We start from the raw sequence: 20,052 nt of genomic DNA, 5'->3' as shown, positions 1-20,052 counted from the left end.
TTAACACCTTGGGCTCCTACAGGGCAAAGTTGTTTGCTTCAGAGCAAACAAGGTCACTGAGATGATGAGGCCCTGCCTGACCTTGCAGATCACTCCTTGTTCCTCAATATGCTAAACACTTTCCACCTGAGGGTCCGGACCCCCCTGCTGTTCCCACTCTGCCAGACTGCCTCTTTCCACTGGCCACCTCACCTTCCCCGACTTGCCCTCCCCATCCTCTCTGAATAGGCCCCTCTCAGCATCTATTTGTTTCCTTCAGGGCTCTTCTCGCAAGCAGACAGTATCTCGCGTATTTGTCACCTGCTGGGATGGGGACTCCAAGCTGGACAGAAGCTCCTTGAGGAAAGAGACCAAGTGTGTCTTGTTCTCTCCCCTCCCCCGGGGCTCAGCGCCGGGCTCTCTGAGCACAGGAATGGCTGACGGTTTGGAAAAAGAGGTGGTGGCTGTTTGGAGGTCGGGTGGTGAGGAGGGAGGAACTGGCTGGGATGAACTCAAGCCCCCTTCCCCGGACTGTCCCCATGCACGGCTATGTGTGACCCCGTTGAGGAAACTGCAGGGGAAGCAGGAGCGGAGGCAGCCAGCTTTTATAGGTGCTGTCAGACAAGCCCCGCTCCTCCTACCCCACCCTGGCCCACAACTGCCCCCAGGCAGGCAGGCACCTCCAGATTGCTACCACACCGCTGTGCAGGGCAATACCACGTCATGAAGTGTAGCAAGACTGGGAAGGCAAGAAAGTTCCAGGAGAGGCAGGAATTCACAAATCTCTTCACAGCACACTCAGTAATGGGCTCCAGCAGGAAACCGGCCTGAGGAGTGATGACCCTCCAGAGACAAGCTCTGGCTCTGAGTGCCCGGCCATGAGTGCCTGATGGACTCTAATGGCCCTCGGCAGGCATTCTAGCTTGATCTCGGCTCTCCTGGCCCCTGGACAGCCAACCCCTGCCATCCCTCCCCAACCCACAATATCTTCCCCTCCCCTACGAAGGGCACGCCCATACCCCAGGGTGTCTTCTCAAAATCTCCATCCATCCGGATCCTACCCAGCTTCTGAGGTTTTGAAGGCCACCTCCTCCCGAAAGCCTGCCTTGATTCACTCCAGAGTCCCCATCAGAGCCCTGCACTTGGCAAACAATAACTTGGTGTCCTTCCAAACACCCCATCCAGTCCACCTACATCGCTGTCTCCAGGCATGGGACATGGACAGTCTGTAGCTATTTCACGTCTTCTCTCCTCCCTTGGATGTAATAGCAGCAGCTAACATTTTTTCAGTGGTTCCTCTGTACTAGATACTGTGCTCAATGCGTTACACACATTTTTCTCTTGTCCTCACATTGAAACTGCCAGTAATATTATCAGTTCTATTTTGAAAGTGAAGAAACTGAGGCCTAGAGAGGTTAAGGAACCTGCCAAGGTCTCACAGCTGTCAGTGGCTGCCCAGGATCTAAACCCCAGTGCCTGGCTCAGCCTTAAAGCCGGGCTTTATCAGTGCGAGCTTTCTGCATTCCAGAGGCGCATGGCCAGGTGTGGATCATCAATGCAGTCCTTCACCGGGGACCCACCTGATCCATCTCCCACCCTGGGCTCAGTGTGTGCCCTCAGGGAGCAGCCTTGAACCAAAATGGCTCTGTGTCTGGGGACCTTGTGATTGTGCAGACAAGAGAGGTACACAGAAACTGTATTTGTTGAAGCAACAAAACTGATACTGTATCTGCTTTGGCAAGTCTGAGAATTTTCTTAGAAAAAGCACAGAGAAATAGGAACTCAAGACCTCAGCGAGTTAGATAACAGCTAATCTTTGAACTACCCAGGCCAACCAAATCAGGTGTTAAGATACTCGCTAGCTTCCAAGGGGCCAAAACTGATTCAACTGAACAGCAGAGCTATAAGGAACTCCTCCTGCCAAGAAACCAATGGGGAATCTGAAGCCCAGAGCTGGAGAGGCTCTTGCCTGAGGTCACCTAAAAACTCAGGAAGAAGCCATGGCTCCTGCTCCCCCAAACCCTGTCCTCGCCAAGTTCTTGGGGCTGGGACCGGAACCAAGAAAGCAAAAAGGCTTTCAGGCCGACTGGGTCCTTAAGAAACCGCCAGGAATTGAGGTAAGTGCCCCCCCTCCCCCCACAGTGACCGAAAGTTTAAAAGTCTTCACAGTGGAGACAGAGCCCTAGCTCTTACCTTCAGGAAGAGTGGAACTGTTCCGTGAAAGCTGGTTTTGGGAAGCCAGGATTTCTTCCCCAGGCCAGCATAGGCCCAGCTCAACCCTGCCCCGGAAGGATGGGCGTTTAAAAGGCTCCTCACCTGTGACCACACCCGGGTGAGGCTGACTTTCACCAGGGAACCCGTCCGACTGGCTGTCTCCCAGACAGCGGCACCACAACGCCAGCGCGTCTGTAGCCTGGCGCCTCACCCGTGGGGCCCTAGTGGGCTCCCAGCCACTGCCAGGCCTCCAGAGCAAGAGGGAGAAGAGGCCTGCCCCTCTCCTGGGAGGCCAGCTCGGCCTGGGTCCCCCAGGGCCAATCCCAGACTGGGCTGGGTCTGAAGCAGCTGCTTCCGGCTTTGCCTTTCTCTTTCACTTTGGTTTTTTAACCCCAAAGTGAAACTAAAGACTGGGACGATGTGGGAAAGATGGGGAGAGGTAAGGCTGAGGAGGGCTGAACCCCTGGCTTCTAATTTCAGTTAAGGCTGCCCACTCACCTGGGAGGAGGCCCTCAACTCCAAGACTTAGTTTTCCCATTGATTAAATGGGAGGGAGGAACTAGGCTCGTGATTTTAAACTAGTCATTTTGAACTAGAAAAATTAGAGAACTTCTCCTTCCTCATCCCTACCACCGCTGAAGGCAGAGAGGGAGCCGTAGAAATGCCCTGTAAGGGACGCTAAAGGACCTTTCTGTTGGCTTGGAGGAGACAAAACTGGCCTCGGTGTGGGGACCCTCCTGGCCTCCCTGACTACCTCTTCCTCACCTGTCATCTGATCACCTTCATCCTGAGGCGGGCCCTGGAGAGTTCCAGCATCCTAGGGCAGAGCAAATGCATCCTAGGCAGGAGCCTGACTGTCCTGGCACAGCAAGTGGCGACACCCACCAACGGCTGCCCCCAAATCCCCAATCTGAGGGCAGACCAGGCCATCTGCTAAGACTCAAGGCAGCCCACCCAGGACTGGAACTAACATCAGACTCTGCAACTCCAGGGTGCCTGGCACAGTGTCTAGCTAAGACCACTATAATCTATTTTATGGGGGCTCCCCACTGGCTGGTTTACCAAATCTTCCCACTAGCCTGGTGACATGAGAAAGGCACGGATGAACCTCCCCACTTTTCAGATGAAAAAACTGAGGCTCAGAGAAGGGCAGGAACCTACTGGCCCAGCCTGTACTGGGATTCAGGAGCTCAGTGAATATTTGCTGAATGAATGAGTTCACTGGCCCCATGCAGCCCACGCCCGAGAAACGCAGGAAGGAGGATGCAGTGTGGGAGCGGGGATGCTTCTCCCTGGAGACCAAGTCATCAACAGGTCCCCAGGTACCTGTAAGAGAGTTCCCTCCAGCCCATTTCTTCCCTTCATTCCTCACTTCCTCTCAGCTACCCCTTACTCTGGAAACACCTCATTGCCAGGGGCTGCTGAGTGACACTGGCCAACCCCCTGGGCCAATAACTAAGGAAATGAACTTGAATCTAGGGAAGGCAGGGTACTTTTTAAAAAAATACACATTTTCAGAATGCAAAAGAAGGCAATTCAAACTATCTCACAAAATGTTAGGTGCACAGACTCTTTGTAACGAGTTTCACGCAGGCAGGCACACCCGCATACGTACACGTGGGCAAGGGCACTCGCTGCAGCACTGCTCACAGCAGCGAGACTGGAAACAACCTAAATGTCCTCCAGTAGAGGACTGGACAAACGACTGGTGGGCCATCCAACAGTGTGACTGTCACACGGTCATGGAAAAGGGGGCCATGGACCTGTGTGCATCTACAACAGACACAGACTTGTGTAAAGAAGACAAAGTACAGAATGGCAGGCTGTAGGGAGAGAATATGCTACCAAACGTTTGTGTAATAGAAAGGGATGTTATGGACACAGTTGCCTGCATATGAAGATATTTCTGGAAGGAAACATCAAGACTGTTCATAGTGATTTTCTAGGAGTGGAGAGCGGGAGAGAGACACATATTTCACTGGGCACTTTTTTCTACAAAGTTTGAAATGTTTAAACACATGCATGTATTGCTTTTTCAATAAAAACGTAGTTTCTATACATAAAAATAACTCCAGCAAAATGCTTACCCATAGAAACCTCTCTCTATGGCTTGGGGATCAAAGTCCCTGGGGGCAGGGCCCAGGCATCTGGATTTTGAAGTCTCCTCAAAGGCTGCCGCTCCGCCTTGTAGAGCAGGTGGCCAGCCTCTGAGAGTAGCCGGAGGCAGCCTGGACACTGCAGGGCTCTGCGCAGGGGGGACAAGGTCAGAGAAGACTCAGGAAAAACGTGGCCTTAAGGTATAGGGAGGATTTGAAGAGGGTTTTGAATGTGGGACAGTTTCAGCTGAGAGTTCCTACAGGGAGCAGTGGGGAAATGATGCCAGGCTGATAAGATAGGGAAAAAGGAAGGATTGTTTCTCTCAATAGGAGATGCCGACAGGTCCCTACCTCTCTTACACTTGGTTCTCACTCATGGGACCTGAGGGGGCTGGGCCAGAAATCCTAGGATCTGCCTTTATTTCATCTCATTTAATATTAAAGAAGGCAAGGAAGGGTCCCCAGCTCAGCACATGGCCACAGGGCTCCACACCTGTGCTGACTGTAATCAAATATTTGGAGGCTAGAGAAAATTCAGGCCAGGATTTTAGGTATAGTGGCCCTCAGGCAACTTCTCCCCCACCCCGCCCCGCCCCAAGAGAAGGAGCAGATGGCCTTCTGTTGAGATGCCCTTCCTCACCTTCTTGTTAATAATTAAGTCATTACTGAAGACCTCTTTGTCACTTTGGAAGTTCAGTTTGCAGAGACTGTTGCCTTGGCTTGCTTTACCGTGATGCTCTAGGTCGAGGGCTCACGGACTACAACAGTCTAGATCTAAGCCACAGGCCCAAACTACAGGGGTCCGCAGAGGAAAGAGCCCAGTGTGCAGGTCAGGAGTGCTGGGGAAGGTCCTGGCTGTACCTCACTGATCCTGTGAACGCCGGGAGGTGAGTGACTCAGTCTCTAAGCCTGCTCTGCTTGCCCCTGTAGCACCAGGGCCAGCACACTGCTTGGCCCTCGGCGGGCACTCCAGTATTGGTTGACTAAATGAGCTCAGCTGGTGAACCCCAGAATGACCTTGGTCAAGTCACTTTCTGCAAAATAAGGATGACAAGCATAGTAATGACCTCCCAGGGTTGTAGAAAATCTACTAAGATTAGGTGGATGAAAGTGCTTTGCAAATCAAAAATAGGCTCAACAAATACTAAGGATTCAGAACCAATGTGCTGAAGTAAGATAAAAAATGAATATATGTGTGTATGGTCAAATTTATGAGAAAGCATGGCGCAAATGACAAAACATTATTCAAATGAATTATTACACTTGAAAGGGACAGTACAGGCCGCTCTACTCCACTGTTCCAATGTCTGAATATTTTCTCAGGCTGTGTCTGATCGAAAGGAGCACAAAAATCCCTATTAAAGCCTCTGTCTAGATTTTGGTAAGAAAAAGAGGGGTGCAGTTACGATCCTATCTTGCATACGGTTGGGCTTAAGAGAACATTTGCCAAAGTAGACTGGCATATGGATCCTGGGGGTGTTTACTGGAGGCAAGGTGGGGGGGTGCACAGAGCTCAGAGGTTGTGCCTGCCATGTGGTGGCTCTGCCTCATGACCCAAGGCCCAGCTCAGGAGGACACAGAGAGGAGAATGGCCAAGCCATGAGTTTCATACATGCACACTGGGACCATCCCTTGCTGCCTCCCATGGAAGCCACTCAGTAAGTACCAGTTCCCTTCTTCTCTCTGCCCAGGAGGTATCCCTGGCTGCAGCCCGGAAAATGGGAACTGGCTCCATCACCTGGCTCTCCAATGCCGAGAGCAACTTGGGACAAGTCCCTTCCTGCCTTTGTGGGTGGCTAATTCCTCTGGCTGGGCAAAGGAACACCCTCTCCGGTGGCAGCTGGCTGAGAATCCCAACGGACCTAGTCATGGATGTGCCCACTGTTGGACTAGACACATATGAGGTCTGACTCTGAAGGCTGCTCACAGCCTGGCGAGTAAAACTGATGTGAAGGCCCCTCACTTTCCTGACTCTCCTGCCTTGAAGAAATTCTAAACTGGCACCCAGTCCCAACTTTCCAGACCTTTATAAAGTAAAGGCTTGTAGGCTTTAGGGGAGGTATTTGTGTGCCCCCAATTCAAAGGGCAAGAAGGCTCAGATTCTTCCTAGGACCCTAATAGTCAGAGTTTCCTTTCCAAGAAGCAGAGCTTAACTGTGGGAAGAGTCAGGGTTTGCGGACAGTCAGCCCTGGGTCTGAGCCACATTTTCCTTATCTGTAAAAGGGAGATGGTAAGCCCACTTGCCTCGGGCTTGGTGTAAGGATTTCTGACAGCACCCATGGAGGCCCTGGCAGAGAGCCTGGCAGAGAGCAGGTGTATAAGCAATTTGCTCAGACTTATTTCCTCCCCCAAAGCAGCAACACCCTCTGGCCCATCAAACTCCTGAATGGGCTCTCCTGAGGGAGCACAACAACCTCTGCTAGCCCAACTGTCCTTTCCTGGCTCCACCCAAACCTCATCCTCTCCTTTCATCTGGATGCTTGCGAAGCTTCCTCTCTGTCATCATTTTCATTCATTCCAATTCACCCAGCCTGATTCACCTTCTTGAAGAAAAAAAAAAAAAAAACTCCTCCAGTTGTGCTACCCCTGCTCTAAAACCTTCCATGGCTCCCCAAAGCCTCTGCTTTTCAGCTGATGTTCAATGTTGCCTACAACTTCCTGGCCTCTCCCAGATTTTTCATCCAGAGTCCTGATGCATCAGCAAAATCAGTCTACTCACTATTTCCCTAAATACATGCTTAGCTTCCAGCCTCCGCACCCCTGCCTTTGCACAAACCGTTCCCTAGAATGTCAGCCCCACCCTCTGTCTCTGCAAATCCAGCCCCCTTCAAGAGGACTCTTGTTTCCTCTGGCACACACTCACTTCTTCCTTCTCAAACAATGCTTTTCCTCAGCAGACACTTAATTACAAACTGTCACACAGTCTCTCATAATTGTAGGCCTTGTCTCCCTTGTCAGACCATAAGTTCCCAGGGGCAGAGGACCTGTCTGTTCTTTCCCACCCTCTCAGAGCCTGGCCCAGGGGTGGGAGGGCAAGTCTCAGGAAGTGCTTTCCAAGCCCTACCGGCTCCAGGCTGAGCCAAATCTAGCTCCAAACACTTGGGACCACTTCTCCTGCTCTTGTCCTGTGAGGAAACTTCACTGGCCAAACCACACCTCAGTGTTCCCACTCTCCACTGGTTGACCCAGGCCAGTGATACACAGAAATGGAAGTGGGCAGGCAGGGCTATGGTTCTTGCCCAGCTCTGACATGGTCTTGGCTTGGGATCCTAGGCACGTCCCTGTCCTTCCCCTTACCTGGGCCTGCTTCCTCACTGTGAAACAAGAAATAATCTTTTAGCTGTATAATACAGATTATTATTTGTCTTTAAGGGAGCCTTGGTTCCCAGGAGTGGATGGGTGAAGAACCAGCTGATTCTAACACAACCTGAGGGAGAGGAGGCAGCTACAGCCAGGACTGGGGAACCCGGGAATCTGAGAGGCACTCAGACTGCACACCTCATCGACCTCATTAAATTCCTGTTGACGACTCGGTTGCATTCCTGCCCAGGTGTTCAATTCCACAGCCCTCACCCTGGCCAGGTGTCTGCTGCCAGGGCTGAGCAAGGAAAGGGTGACTTGCTTCTGGAAACAACCAACCCTGCCCACAACAAAGATGAGGAGGAGCCAGGTTCCTCCTCTGTAAAACGAGGAAAGTACTGGTATCTGCATCACGGGATTGCTGCAGTGATACCGAGATAATCCAGCACAGTCCCTGACACCTGGTAAACGGCGGCAGAGCATAAAGGTGCCCATTTCTCGAGGGAGTTCTCATCCTCCTGGCAACGTGTGAGGGATTTCCATCCCAATATGACAAAACTAAACTGAGGTGCAGAAATTTGATCAATCCAAGGTCATGCAGTGGGGACAAGCCAAGCTGTAATACCAGCCCAGGAAACTCTCAGTTCAGCTTTTCCCAGAGTGCAGCCCACAGGTTCTCAGCATCAGACTCCTCCAGAGGGCTGAACTTGTAAAATTGATTCCTGCCCCCAGATCTGCCAAAGGAGACTCTTTGGGGATGGAACCTAAATTTTATATATATTAGGAAACTGAGGCACAGAGAGGTGAAGCAACCACTTTTTAGCAAGTATGGACCTGGGACAGAATTCAGTCTGTTTGACTCGAGAGCAGCAATCAGAGACTTCCTGGAGGAGGTGGTGGCATTTGACAATGTGGGCCTCAAAGGGAAGAGAAGGTACCACAGGGGGAGGGTACAGCACAAATAAAGGGTCGGAGCAGGAAAGGCCAGGCGACAGCTGTTCAGTGTTGCTCGTGCTTCCAGATCCCTGGGGAGCCACCACTGCAGCCTTTCCCTAAAAGCCCAGGGAGAGACTTCCCTGAGCCAATCTGAGCTGCTGGGAGGAAAGCCTGCCTTGCTGCTGTCCTACAACCGGCAGGTCTCTGGCCCTCTGGGTGAGTCTGGTAGCTGCTGAGGATGAGAAAGCCAGGAAAGGTGGTGACTCAGTCCCCGCCCAGCCTCAGGCTAGTCCCGCTGAAGTTTGGGATGAGCTCAGAGGCTGAGGAAATGTCAAGCAAACCCTCCCTACAGAATAGATGCCAGACTAGAGGAGGAGGCCTGAGGGGCAGGCTACCAGACAGAAGCAATACATCTGGAGCAAAGCTGTGGGCTGTGGGAGAAGAAAAGTCAAGAGGTCTGGGCTCAAGCTCACCCCGACACTGGCATGCCATGGACCCTGAACAGGTCCTCATGCCTCTCTGGGCCCCCTATTCTCCATTCACCTGTGAAGCAGAGAGAACTCCAGTGGTTTCTGACTTCCTCCCAGGACTGTTGTGAGGAACAATGGCCAGGAAAGCGCCTGACAGATTACACAATGGCTCATATAGCAAGTGAGAGATTAGAGGATTACTCCTATTATTTACTACAACAGTCAGGTGCTTTCCTTGTTACCTGAACCTCAGCACCAGGGGGTCGGTGTGGGGAGGGGGAGGTGGGGAGAAGCTGGGTCTGTCTTGTTCCCACAAAGAAAAAAGTGATCCAGATATTACTGGGAGATGAAAGTTCATATTTATTAAGTGCCTACTGCGTACTTGGTATTTTTTAAATATATAATCTCACTTAATCCTCACCACAATCCTGTAGTGTAAATATGATTATCTTGAGTCCAGATGAGGAAACTTGAAGCCCAAAGAAAGTAACTTGCCAAAGATTACACAGGGAGTGAATGATGGAGACCAATTAAAACCAGGTGTTTAAGGCTCTAAATCCCACATTAATTCCACTCTCTGTAACAGTTTGTATTAGCGGCAGAACATGCCTGGTATAGAGATGCCCAACTCCAGCACTGCCTCCTCCTGGAAGCTTTTCTGAACCCTCTGCCCAGACAGGATCTCTCTCCTATCAGCACACACCCTGCAGTATTCAACACATTCTCCCTCTTGTTCTGTGACCAGGCACACCATTAACAGGTAAGATGAGATGTAGGTACAAATAGGTGGCCTTTGAGTTACCTTAGAATCCTGAAATGTCAGAGCTGGAAGCACCTAAGAGACCATGCTATCCAACTCCCTCATTTTTCAGAAAGAAAAATATAGAGAGAGGGGAACACTTGTCTGAAGTCACACTGCATCTTAGCATAGCCAGGAAGAGAACCCTGGCATTCTGCCTCACAGAATTTCTTTAGGAATTCTATGATTTCAGAATCAGTTTTACGACAGAGATTTTTATTCCCATTTTACAGGTATGGAAGCTGAAGCCCAGGAGAAAGTGGCCTCCCTGAGAGTGGTAAGATGTGGGGACCAGAATCCCAACCCCCTACTTCCAGGCCAAGGACCAAGCCCTTCTTGCTCCCCACTGCACACAGTCTGAGTAGTGTGTCAAGCACAGGACCCACAGTAAAAGGTCAACAGATGTTAGAAATTGTCATTATATACCAGTGGGCAAGTGACACCAGCCTGACAGTGACCTCCTCAGAGGCAGTGCCATGAAACAGGATCAAGAGTCCTTGCTCAACCCTGTATAGGTCCTTGGCCTCTCTGGGCCTCATCCATAAGACAAGGGTGCTCTAACAGCTGATCTCCTGCTCCAAAGTTCTAGGACATCCTAGGCTCCTTGACAGCAACCCCCACCCCCACCGCGGTCTGTGGAGCCTCTCCCAGCTGAGGCTTTTGTTCCCCCACTCTACAGGGAAGCAGGAAAAGCGGCAGAGGTTCACAACCACAAACTGACCGACCTTATTCCCAAGTGCCACTGGCCACGCAGGGCCCACCCTCAAACAACAATGGGATGGAACATGGAAAATCCAACGGTCTCCCAGCAGACATCCAGCTATGCACACCTGCTTATCTTTACAAACTGACAAAGAAGAATCAGAGCATAAATAAGGGACAGCTTCCTCCTTGCCCCACTGGAAGGGCAGGTGTAATCCTGAATAATCAGGTGGTAATGGAGCAAAAGGTAAAGAACTCTGGGGAGTCCTGGGGCTGGATCCCTGTCCTAGCTCTGCCATGAACTAGCTGTGTACCCTGGACAAGCTGCTTTCCCTGTGGGCTCAGTTTAAAGGCACAGTAACACTTCACAAAGCATGTCTACAGACCTTTCATTTGGTTTTCATGACAACCTGGTAAGACTAGCACAATTGGTTTTCATGACAACCTGGTAAGACTAGCACAATTATTCCCTTTTTACAGATGGAGAAAACTGAGGCTTGGAGAAGTCGAGAGTCTGACACAGCTTGAAGCGGGCAGAATCAAGGCCCGGAGTTCTTAGATCATCAAACGGAATAGTCAAGGGTGGTCAGATTAAGAACTCCTCTCTCCCCTCATCCTGAGTCTCAGCAAGACCAAAGCAGCACAGTAATCTTGTTCACCTGCCCAGTCTGGTGGCCTGCAAAGTTCTGGCCACAAACATTACAGCCCAGCTGCCTAAAGGCCGCACCCCCCTGCAAAATTTCATTACTCAAGTTGGCAAGAACGCAGCTCCCACCCCCAGCCGGGTCTAAATAAACGCCCAAGTGATATCACATCCTGCCAACTCCAAAATAGCCCAGGCCTGCCCACAAGCGATCACAAAGTGCCAGGCCATGCAGGACCAAGCGGGCCGGACGTCCAGCCTGTGGCACCCTCCACACACTCAAGCAACTAAAGCAGAAGCCTCAGAGCAAGAAGGCACCCCCACTCCCACCTCTGCCAGACGGCCTGGCCCCTCCCTCCTTGCCCCTTTGTTGGGAGGCTCCAGAGCCTCCTGCCCCAGCGCCAGCCCTAGCCCCAGCGCCAACCCCATGGAGCCTCGCCGCGGCCAGCCTGCGGGCGGACTCCGGCCCGACCCGGACACCCCACCACTCACATTGCTTCAAGAGCTCCAGACACAAAGCCATGAGGGCCAGAGGGGGGTCAGAGACCCAGAGACCGGCAAAGACAGAGAAAGGGAAAGGGAGAGACAAGGGAGCAGAGAGCAGGGGAGACAAGGAGCAGGGGCAGAGAAAGCAAGGGGGCCAAGAGCCCTGGGGAAAGGAGCAGGCTCGAAAGGGGGCCTTCAGCACAAGAGCCACTAAGTGGTGAGGCCACTGAGACAGATGTGAGGGTAGAGGCAGGGAGAGCAAAGCGGGTGACCCCAACCCCCAGAATTGGGGGGCCACAGAGGCCTGAGAGAGAACAAGGAGCGACAGCCACGGAGACAAACCAAGGGAAGGCCGGGAGGGGTGAAGTCTGGGAGCTGGGGAGCTTTTGGGGGTCCCAAGGAGAGAGACCCCAAGGATCTCGGAGGTCCCAGCGTATATGGGGGGCACCGAGAAGAAAAACCCCGAGGAAATGAGGGCTAAGAGAGAAGCAAGACCACAGGGATTTGAGGGTACAGATGGAAGGGAGGACCCCCCCAAAGGATGTGCGGGAAGCTCAGAGGGGAGCCGTGGCGGAGGGCGGTTTTCTGAAGAAAAGGCCCCCAAAGATGGGGGGCACCGTGGGGGGGGGGAGTCCCGAGGAACGGGGGCGCCCAGAAAGGGAGGCTCCGAGGGATGAGAGGAGCGCTGTGAGGGAGACCCGAGATCGGGGAGTGAGGGAGGGGCTGTGAGGCACCGCGAGGGCAGAGACAAAGAGACAGCGAGCCGGGGAGAGACAAAGCGGGCGGAGCGGGGAGACCAGCCCGAAGGCTGGCAGCCGGACAGAAGGACGGAAGCGCGAGCGGGCGGGTGGACGGACGGACGGACGGACGGACAGACGGGGAGGAGGGCGGGGGCGGGGGCGGCGCCCGTCTCCTCGCGGGGCCGCGGCTGCTCCGGGCGGCGCTGGGCGGGCCCCGGGCGTCCGGGCTGAGGAGGCGGCGGCGGCGACGGCGTGGACCGGACAGACGGATGAAGTGACGGACGAGGCTGGCGGCAGCTGCGGCCAGCGGCGGGCACTCACCCTCCTCCCTCACGCGGCCCGGCCCGAGGCTCCGGTTTTGTACGCCCGAGGGGCGGGGCCTTCGTGTTAAAGCCCCGCGCCGGCCCCGCCCCGCCCCGCCCCTCGCGTCAGCCGCGCGCGCGCGCGCCTCCCGGGACTCCCGGGGCGGGCGGGGACGCGCAGAGCCGCTCGGCACGTGGCCCGGCGCGCGCGCGCGCGCGCGGCTCGGCCGGTGCGCAAGCGCTAGGCGCGCCCAGCCAGCTCACGCCCAGGCCGACTGACGGTGGGAGGGAGCGCGCGCTCACGTCGGCACGCGCATGCCTGAGCACTGGGAGCTCCGCCCCTCGAGCCGCCCCGCCAAACCGGTTCCAGCTGGAACGGGACGCATGCTCCGTGCCGTGGGAGGAGCGGTGCGAGTTAGCCCTAGCTCTCCGTGGCGACACCTCGCTGTCACTGGGGGAAACTGAGGGTCACAGCAAGGATCCTGAGCTGGTCTTCTCAACCCTGCATGGTCAAATTAGACCTCAAGTACTATGGACTCTACGTCCTAAGTATTTCTAGTTGTCCCCTCCCCTCCATCCTCCCTTTGCTGTCCTCAGACGGAGGCCTCCCGATTGGGTTCGAATTCTGATTCACCCTTTGGAGAGCTGTGTGACCTTGTACGAGAGGCTCTTTCAGCCTCCTGATTCCTCTTCAGCAAAAATAAAACCAACACACTCAGTGTGCCCTGAAGGGCAAAGGGCAGTAGGCGCTGCCTAAGTCCATCATTCCCTTCATGTCTCGTGGCACCTCTCTGTGCCCTGTTCCCCATTCTCATTTAGTCCTGGTCTTGAGTCTTTTCCTTACTGCCTCACCTCTCCAGACTGTAGTTATAGCAGCTCTGCTATCCAGACACAGCTCCTGTTCCCTGACCTGCCTTGCTGGGTGACTTAGGCAAGTCCCTTACCTTCTCTGTGCATGTCTTTAATAAATGTAAAATGGAGAAAAGAACCTTAGTGAGATGATACAGTGTTTCTGATACCACTGTAGCGATTTTTGTATAAAGGCATACTAATAACAAAAGAAAATGAGGATTATTGAGCCATTTCGATGCCAGACACTATGCTAAGCACTTTGAAAGTATTAGCTTACTCTGTCCTACTCACAGTCACTATGCTACACCTGTGCTATTCACGAAGCATTCATCTTTAAATTGACCTATTTAGAAAAATTAAAGGACAAGCCAGGCTCAGTCTTGCTCGGCCCCAGGCACAGAGAACCCTGCCCCTGCTCCAGTGCACCAAGGACCCTGCTGCCCCAGGACCTCTCCTCCTTGCCTGGCATACCTCCCCAGCTTCCTCCAAGTCTTTGCTTAAACATCTGTTTCTCAGCGAGGTCTACCCTAACTATCCTGTTTGTGATGCAACCCTTCCCTTTGCTCTGGGCTATTTTCCAACAAACCATATGCTTCTACGTGTTATTTATTGTTTTGTCTGTACCCCCAACCCCCAACAGAATATACTCTCCACGAAGGCAGGGGTTTCTGTTTTGTTCACTGTTGTGTCCCGGGTGAGCATGGCCTGGCCCACTGTAGGTAGGTGATCAATAAGCATCTGTCCAATGAAAGAGCAGCCTGATTGCAAGGCTCATGTCCCTAACCACTGCTTAGTAGGAGCTCCATGGTTCCACTTGAGCACCTTAGTCATGCCCCTTGTTCACGAATCTCGATCCTGGCTTCATAGCCTGCCCACCAGTCCTTAGGCCCAGTCATTATTTCCCCCAGAAGGCTCAATGGGTCTGCCTAAAAACAGGGTGATGATTTGTGCACTAGGCACACAGTAGGCACTCGATTAACCAGGAATGTCCTGGACCAAGGCTTGATAGAGCCCTGGGAGGAAGCCTGCCTTCTGCTCAGTGCCTCTGTGCAGAGGTACAGCAATAGGAAATTCTGACCCCTCATCACTCACTCCGGGAAGGCCTCCTGGAGTGAGGAGGAGTGAGGCCTAGTCCTCACTGCTTTGCCTGGACCTCCAACCCATCCTGGCCAGCTTGCCATGTAATTCTCCCGGAAACTCTTGTAACCATGCCATACCTCTTTACCAGAACCCTGGATGGCTCCCCTGCCCACAGGATAATGGGAAACTCAAGGCTTAGGAGTCAGGCAGACCCAGATGGGAAATAGCTCCCTGACCTACTAACTGGGTGACCTTGACCTGACACTCACCTTCTCTAGGCTGTAGTTTCTTTGAAAGAGTTGTGTCACATGTGTATATGTATACGTATGTGAGGTTAAACTGAGTTAACTCAGGAATGTCAGATATGTGTAAATATTCTGGCCACAGCAGACATCACCAGTTGATGGTGGCACACTTCTCTGCTTAACTAAATCTCAGTCTTGGGCTCCAGGGATCAGAGATGAACACAGGAGTTGAAATCTATTTGCAATCTCTGGACATAATGGTCTTTGAGGTTCCTCTCAGCCCTGACACTCTGGCAACTGGAGTGTTCATTCTGACAGGAGCCCATAGTGTGATAATCAGAGATTGTGGAGGGCTAGGCCTGGGGGAGGGCTGCAAGGGGACAAGGCTGACTGGAGGGTTGACTGCTTACTGGAATTTTGTCAGCCTCCCTTCCTCTATGGAGGAGGGAGTGAATCAGAGGAGAAACTGGGAACATTCTGGGGGAGAGGGGAGGGGACAAAGAAGGGACTCAGAGGATGACTTGGATGGGAAGTATTTGGGCGGGGAAGAGGGTCCTCAAACTCAAGCCTCACAACATTGATGGAGAATTTGAAGCATAGGGAGGGACCGGAACCCCCCAGAGTGACACAGGAGAGAGGAAACTAGATCTCAGGGTTCCTGAGCAAAGAGCAAGCATGTATCCCGGGCCAGGAACCTATCCCAGCTCAGCCTAGAGCTTCAAGGACTGCAGAGAGAGCCCCCCAGTGTGTGTAACCTGGTGTGTGTGTGTGTGTGTGTAAACACACATGCACATGGAATCATGTGCTGGTACAGAGAGCGCAGTTGGCAGGAGCTGGGGGGTGGCGGGTGCCACCCAGGCCCCTGGGTGATGCCACACCCTCCCTTGTGGTTCAGAGAGAGTGGGAGAGACACAGAAGGGGAAGCTAGGGAGGGAGGACGGCCAGAAACTGGGAGGGGAGGAAGCAGGGGGCTGTGAAGGGAACAGGATTGAGGGAGGCAAACCAAAGGCTAAGGAGGTGGGAGAGAGGGCAGAGTAAGCTGGAAGAAAGGGATGGTGAAAGGGAGGGAGGAGAGGAGAATGAGCACTAATGGGAGCTGGGTAGAGGGAGGGAGTGGGAGGGAGAGTCTTCTTTGTTCTTTCTTCTTCTCTTTCCCAGAGGGTGAGAGAAGGCAGGATGGGGCCGACTATGGGGTGATGGCACCCCTGTGGCCCCTTCCAGGTGGGCCCTTTGGCTGGGAGGGGCACATATATATAGCCAAGCTGCTTCCCCCACCATCCTAGCTGGAGCTGACCCTGCCTGCCAGTCACCTGCCAGAGCTATTTCTGGAATGTGGAATCTGGGTCAGAAGGGGGGAGGGAGAGAGAGGAGTGGTGGCAGCAGTCCTGGCAGCTGGGAAGCTGGTGAGCTCTAAGTGGGTGGGTGGGCAGGCAGCTCCAGGCTCTGCCCACGGCCACTCTAGAGAGGCCCTCCCCTTCCGGGCTCTCACTGCCTCAATAACCCCTCCTCACCCACATCCACCCACCTGCCTGCATGTGGCCTGAGTCCATACGTGCCCACGTGCGAGTGACAAAGAGCTTTCATACCCCTCAGCAACCTGGGGGCTCAGAACAGCCCTAGGGGTCTGTGTGTACCTGGGGCCTGGACTTCTCACTTCCTAGAGACAGAGCTGAGGAGAGGAGGCCGCCTTCTGAGCAGGGGTGACCCCTGCGGGGCAACAGTGGCTGAGATAGGGTGGGCCTGTGTGTTGGTGTTGGTGTGGGTCTATATGGAGGGAGGTCGTTATGGGCAGAATTGCCATGGATGGTTGTGCAAGTTTTCCACTGACTAAGGATGCCACATATAGGGCGGGTGCTGTTTACAATACAGACATAATTGAATTATATACTTATCATGACAAATTTGTGACAGATGGCAGAAAAAGACCTTGTTCTAATAAAAATTATACATCGTGACAATTTTCCAACAGACGGCAATTAAGTGTCTTGAGGAGAGTGCCCTTTCCTAACCCAGCACAAAGGTACCGTATGGACCAGCTGCAACTCTGGGCACAGTTGGAAAATCTGGTGGCTTTGGTTTTCCCTGTGAGGCAGGTAGGTTTACCTCCTGAGCATGAGGGGATTGGAGGGTGGAGGAGAGACGAGCAAGTATGTAGTGGTCACTGTGGAGACTCGAGGGAGGGCTGACCTGGAAAATGTTGGGGGTGAATTTTTTTGGTGGCTCTAATCGGCTAGAGGCATGATTTCCTCACAGGTGTGGAGGGGGCATGAGTCTTGAAAGAGACACACGTGTGTGAGTGTGTATGCAGGTGTACGTAGAGATTACGTGTATGTGTGTGCATGTGGGGAATATCCATGTGGCATGTGTTTTTATAACTTTTCATATCATACAGAGGTCTAAGGGTCCACAACTTCATGTATGTCTGTAAGTAGGTGTGAGGTATTGTTGCTACATGATATCTTCTTGAGTGTCTTGGTTTGGACTACAGCCCCCAAACTGAGAATAACTGGAGGCCCACTCCCTATATTTAAAGCCAGGTGCTGGATCACCCATAGAGGACAGACTGTTGGGGGGGGGTGGTTGATAGAATTTTTGGCCTCTTTTTCTTTTTAGATTTTAGGTTACTCAATCAGGAGGAGCCACATCCAGATCCGACATAAATCACGAGATCCCACTGTTATGACTGGAAGAGACTTTGGGGGTCTTGAGGATAAGTGTTTTTTTTTTTTTTCTTAAAGATTTATTTATTTATTTATTAGAGAATGAGAGGGAGAGAGAGTGTGCACGTGCGAGCACATGCGCCAGCATGGGGAGAGGCAGAGGAGGAGGGAGAGAATCTCAAGCAGACTCTGCACTGAGTGCAGAGCCCCACGCAGGGCTCGCTCTCATGACCCTGAGATCATGACCTGAGCTGAAACCAGAGTCAGATGCTTAACCAACTGAGCCACCCGTGTGCACCAGATAAGTGTATTTTCTACGTGAGAGGAACGTAAATACATGTGGCCAAGAGAGTGGACTACAGTAGATTCAATTACTAACCCTAATTTTTCACCCCTTCCTGTATCCACACCATTGCCATAAAAATACAGTTTCTTACACAAAGGTAGGAGGGTACCTCTCCATCCCCTGTCTTTGAGCTCAGTCATATGACTTCCTTTAGCCAATAGAATTTTAGAAGATAGTATGTACGTAGAGGTCTTGAAATGTGCTTGTGCTTCCGCCATCACCATGAAAAGAACATGCCCTGGTTGGGTCACTGATCCCGGGAGGACCCTTTGGTTCTAGGAGGAGGATGAGAGATGTGGGACAGAACTGTTCCCACTGATCCACAGATGTGGGAGCAAGAAATGTGTTAATTGTTGTATTACACTAATTTTGTGGTTCTTTGTTATGCAGCACTATTGTGGCAATAGCTGATCAATACAGGGACCCAAGCAGACCCAAGGACCCAATACAGGGATATGTAGCCCATGACCCATCCTTAGTCCATTCATGAGTGATTTGGTTTGGGGAAGATTAGAGGATGAGTCTATTTGAAGAAAATTGCCAGCCCACCTCATGCTTAGAGAACATCTCACAGGCCTGATGATAGGGGAGAATCTGGTGCCTTACCTGAGGCTCCTAGGGGGACTGTAGCAGGGTGCCTGGGAGAGCCTGGCAGGGATCCCCTGGATTTGGAGGCCCTAGAACCGGGCCTCAGCATCTGCTAGGAGACCTTTAAAATAGAGACTGGCAGGGTTACCCATGACAGCAGGTCTGGAAGAAGGGCTGTAGCATAGAAGCCCATACTTCCAGAGCTCCCCAGGGTGAAGGCCTCATTGTCACACAGGTAGAATGGGAGTAAAGGAAGAAAGTGAGGCTGGAGTTGTCATCAGAGGATTTTGTCTAAGATGCCCGCCCAGCAAGACCAAGTCCCTTAGCGAAGAGAAGCTGAGTGGGGAGGAGGGGGACCAGCAGATGGAGAGGCAGAGGGGGAATAAGAAGCAGTGGGCTGGAGGGGGGCTGCCTATGCCAGGGAAGGAGGCACCGTGAGGCCCTCCAAAAGCATCACTTAGCAGAGAGAGCCAGCATGTGGCTTCGGTCATCCAGAAAGTCCCGACATCGGACAACACCTGTGCTGGCTACCTTCCCCTGCCACCTGGAGGGACCAGAAACGGCCACTAGTGAACAAGGGACAGAGCCGACAATGACCACCATGCCCAGCTCCCTCCTGCAGGCTTCATAGCCCGAGTCAGGCTTTACCTGCAGAAGCATGAGACCTGAGGTTGGTAAGACTAAAGCTTTGCAGTGAGGCCAGACTTGACTCTTAACACCGAAAAATGAGACTATTCCTTACGGTCTAAAAGTGACTGGAAAAGCTCAGGGATCTGCCCAGAAATCACCCAGGATTGGAAAGACAGTAGGGAGACAAAGTCGTTTCTTGCTCTGCCCCCTGCAAAGGCAAGTTCATTCATTCGATAGACTAATTTCCTTCATACAGAATATGCATAGGATTCAAGTTCATTTATTTACATCAAACACCAACTGAGCACTTGAAACATGTCTCTTTTCCTACAACAATCCAATCCCAACTGCTTCTGACTGCCAGGAAAGTCGGAGTCATGTCTGAGAAGTAACAATAATAGCTCCCACCATGTGCAAGGCCCTGCCTGAACACTCCCTGATCTCATCTCCCCAAGAACTCTCTGGGGCCTGGCTTATGCCTCAGTGTATAGATGAGGAAACTGAGACTCCCAGAGGAAAACTAGCTAGCCAGAGAAAGATCGAAGCTCTCTCTACTAAACCAGAAATAGTCTATGATTTTCCCTGGTCTTGGTTTTCATGGTTTACTCTGTGACGCAAGGTTCCCCTTTTTCTCTGATCATGCACAGAGTGTCACTGGAGGACTTACAACAAGTGTCAGGAAGGACAGGTGGTCTCTGTGGATACGAGAGACACCTGCAAACCCACTCCGCTGAGAAGGCTCAGTGCAGACGCCATCCTCTTCCCTGCAGGTTCTAACCTCACCATAGGTTTGTCTACCTGAACTAATCCAAACAGGGAGGTGCGGCTTCAGTAAGCCCTGCCCACCAGCAGCTGGCTGCTCTGAGCCAGGGTCAGGATCCCAAAGCAGGGGCCCTCTCTGACCCCCTCACCCTATTGCCAGTGATGACATCTCCCTCTGTGACCCCCGTTTGAGCTCCAATTTGTCCTTTGGTGGGAAGTTCA

The 20,052-nt window shown here is 52.6% G+C and overlaps 1 protein-coding gene and 1 long non-coding RNA gene across 5 annotated transcripts in view; both read right to left on the bottom strand.

Annotated features, from left to right (window-relative positions):
* DLGAP4 (DLG associated protein 4) overlaps positions 1 to 20,052 on the bottom strand; it is an 81,945-nt gene that overhangs the window by 49,448 nt on the left and 12,445 nt on the right. Inside the window, exon 1 of one of the 4 annotated variants that reach the window (XM_035006241.1) lies at positions 11,632 to 12,505. The exons of 1 other annotated variant lie outside the window; for it this stretch is intronic. In XM_035006241.1, the coding sequence (XP_034862132.1) occupies positions 11,632 to 11,662 (31 nt within the window). In that variant the 5' untranslated portion in view covers positions 11,663 to 12,505. Of the gene's footprint in view, positions 1 to 4,280; positions 4,876 to 11,631; positions 12,506 to 20,052 lie in introns of those variants that run through there. 2 more of the 4 variants (XM_035006245.1, XM_035006243.1) reach the window with 2 other exon arrangements.
* On the bottom strand, positions 9,808 to 11,615 carry LOC118011447. Its single transcript, XR_004679469.1, has 2 exons — positions 10,942 to 11,615; positions 9,808 to 10,906 (listed from the first exon to the last, which is right to left on the bottom strand). It is a non-coding gene; the product is annotated as an uncharacterized LOC118011447 (long non-coding RNA).

The sequence above is a fragment of the Mirounga leonina genome, unplaced genomic scaffold (assembly GCF_011800145.1).
Source record: "Mirounga leonina isolate KUSES-001 unplaced genomic scaffold, KU_Mleo_1.0 Mir_150, whole genome shotgun sequence".
NCBI classification, from domain to species: Eukaryota; Metazoa; Chordata; class Mammalia; order Carnivora; family Phocidae; genus Mirounga; species Mirounga leonina.
Note: the sequence above shows the minus strand (reverse complement) of the source record. Positions and strands in the feature narration are given on the sequence as shown.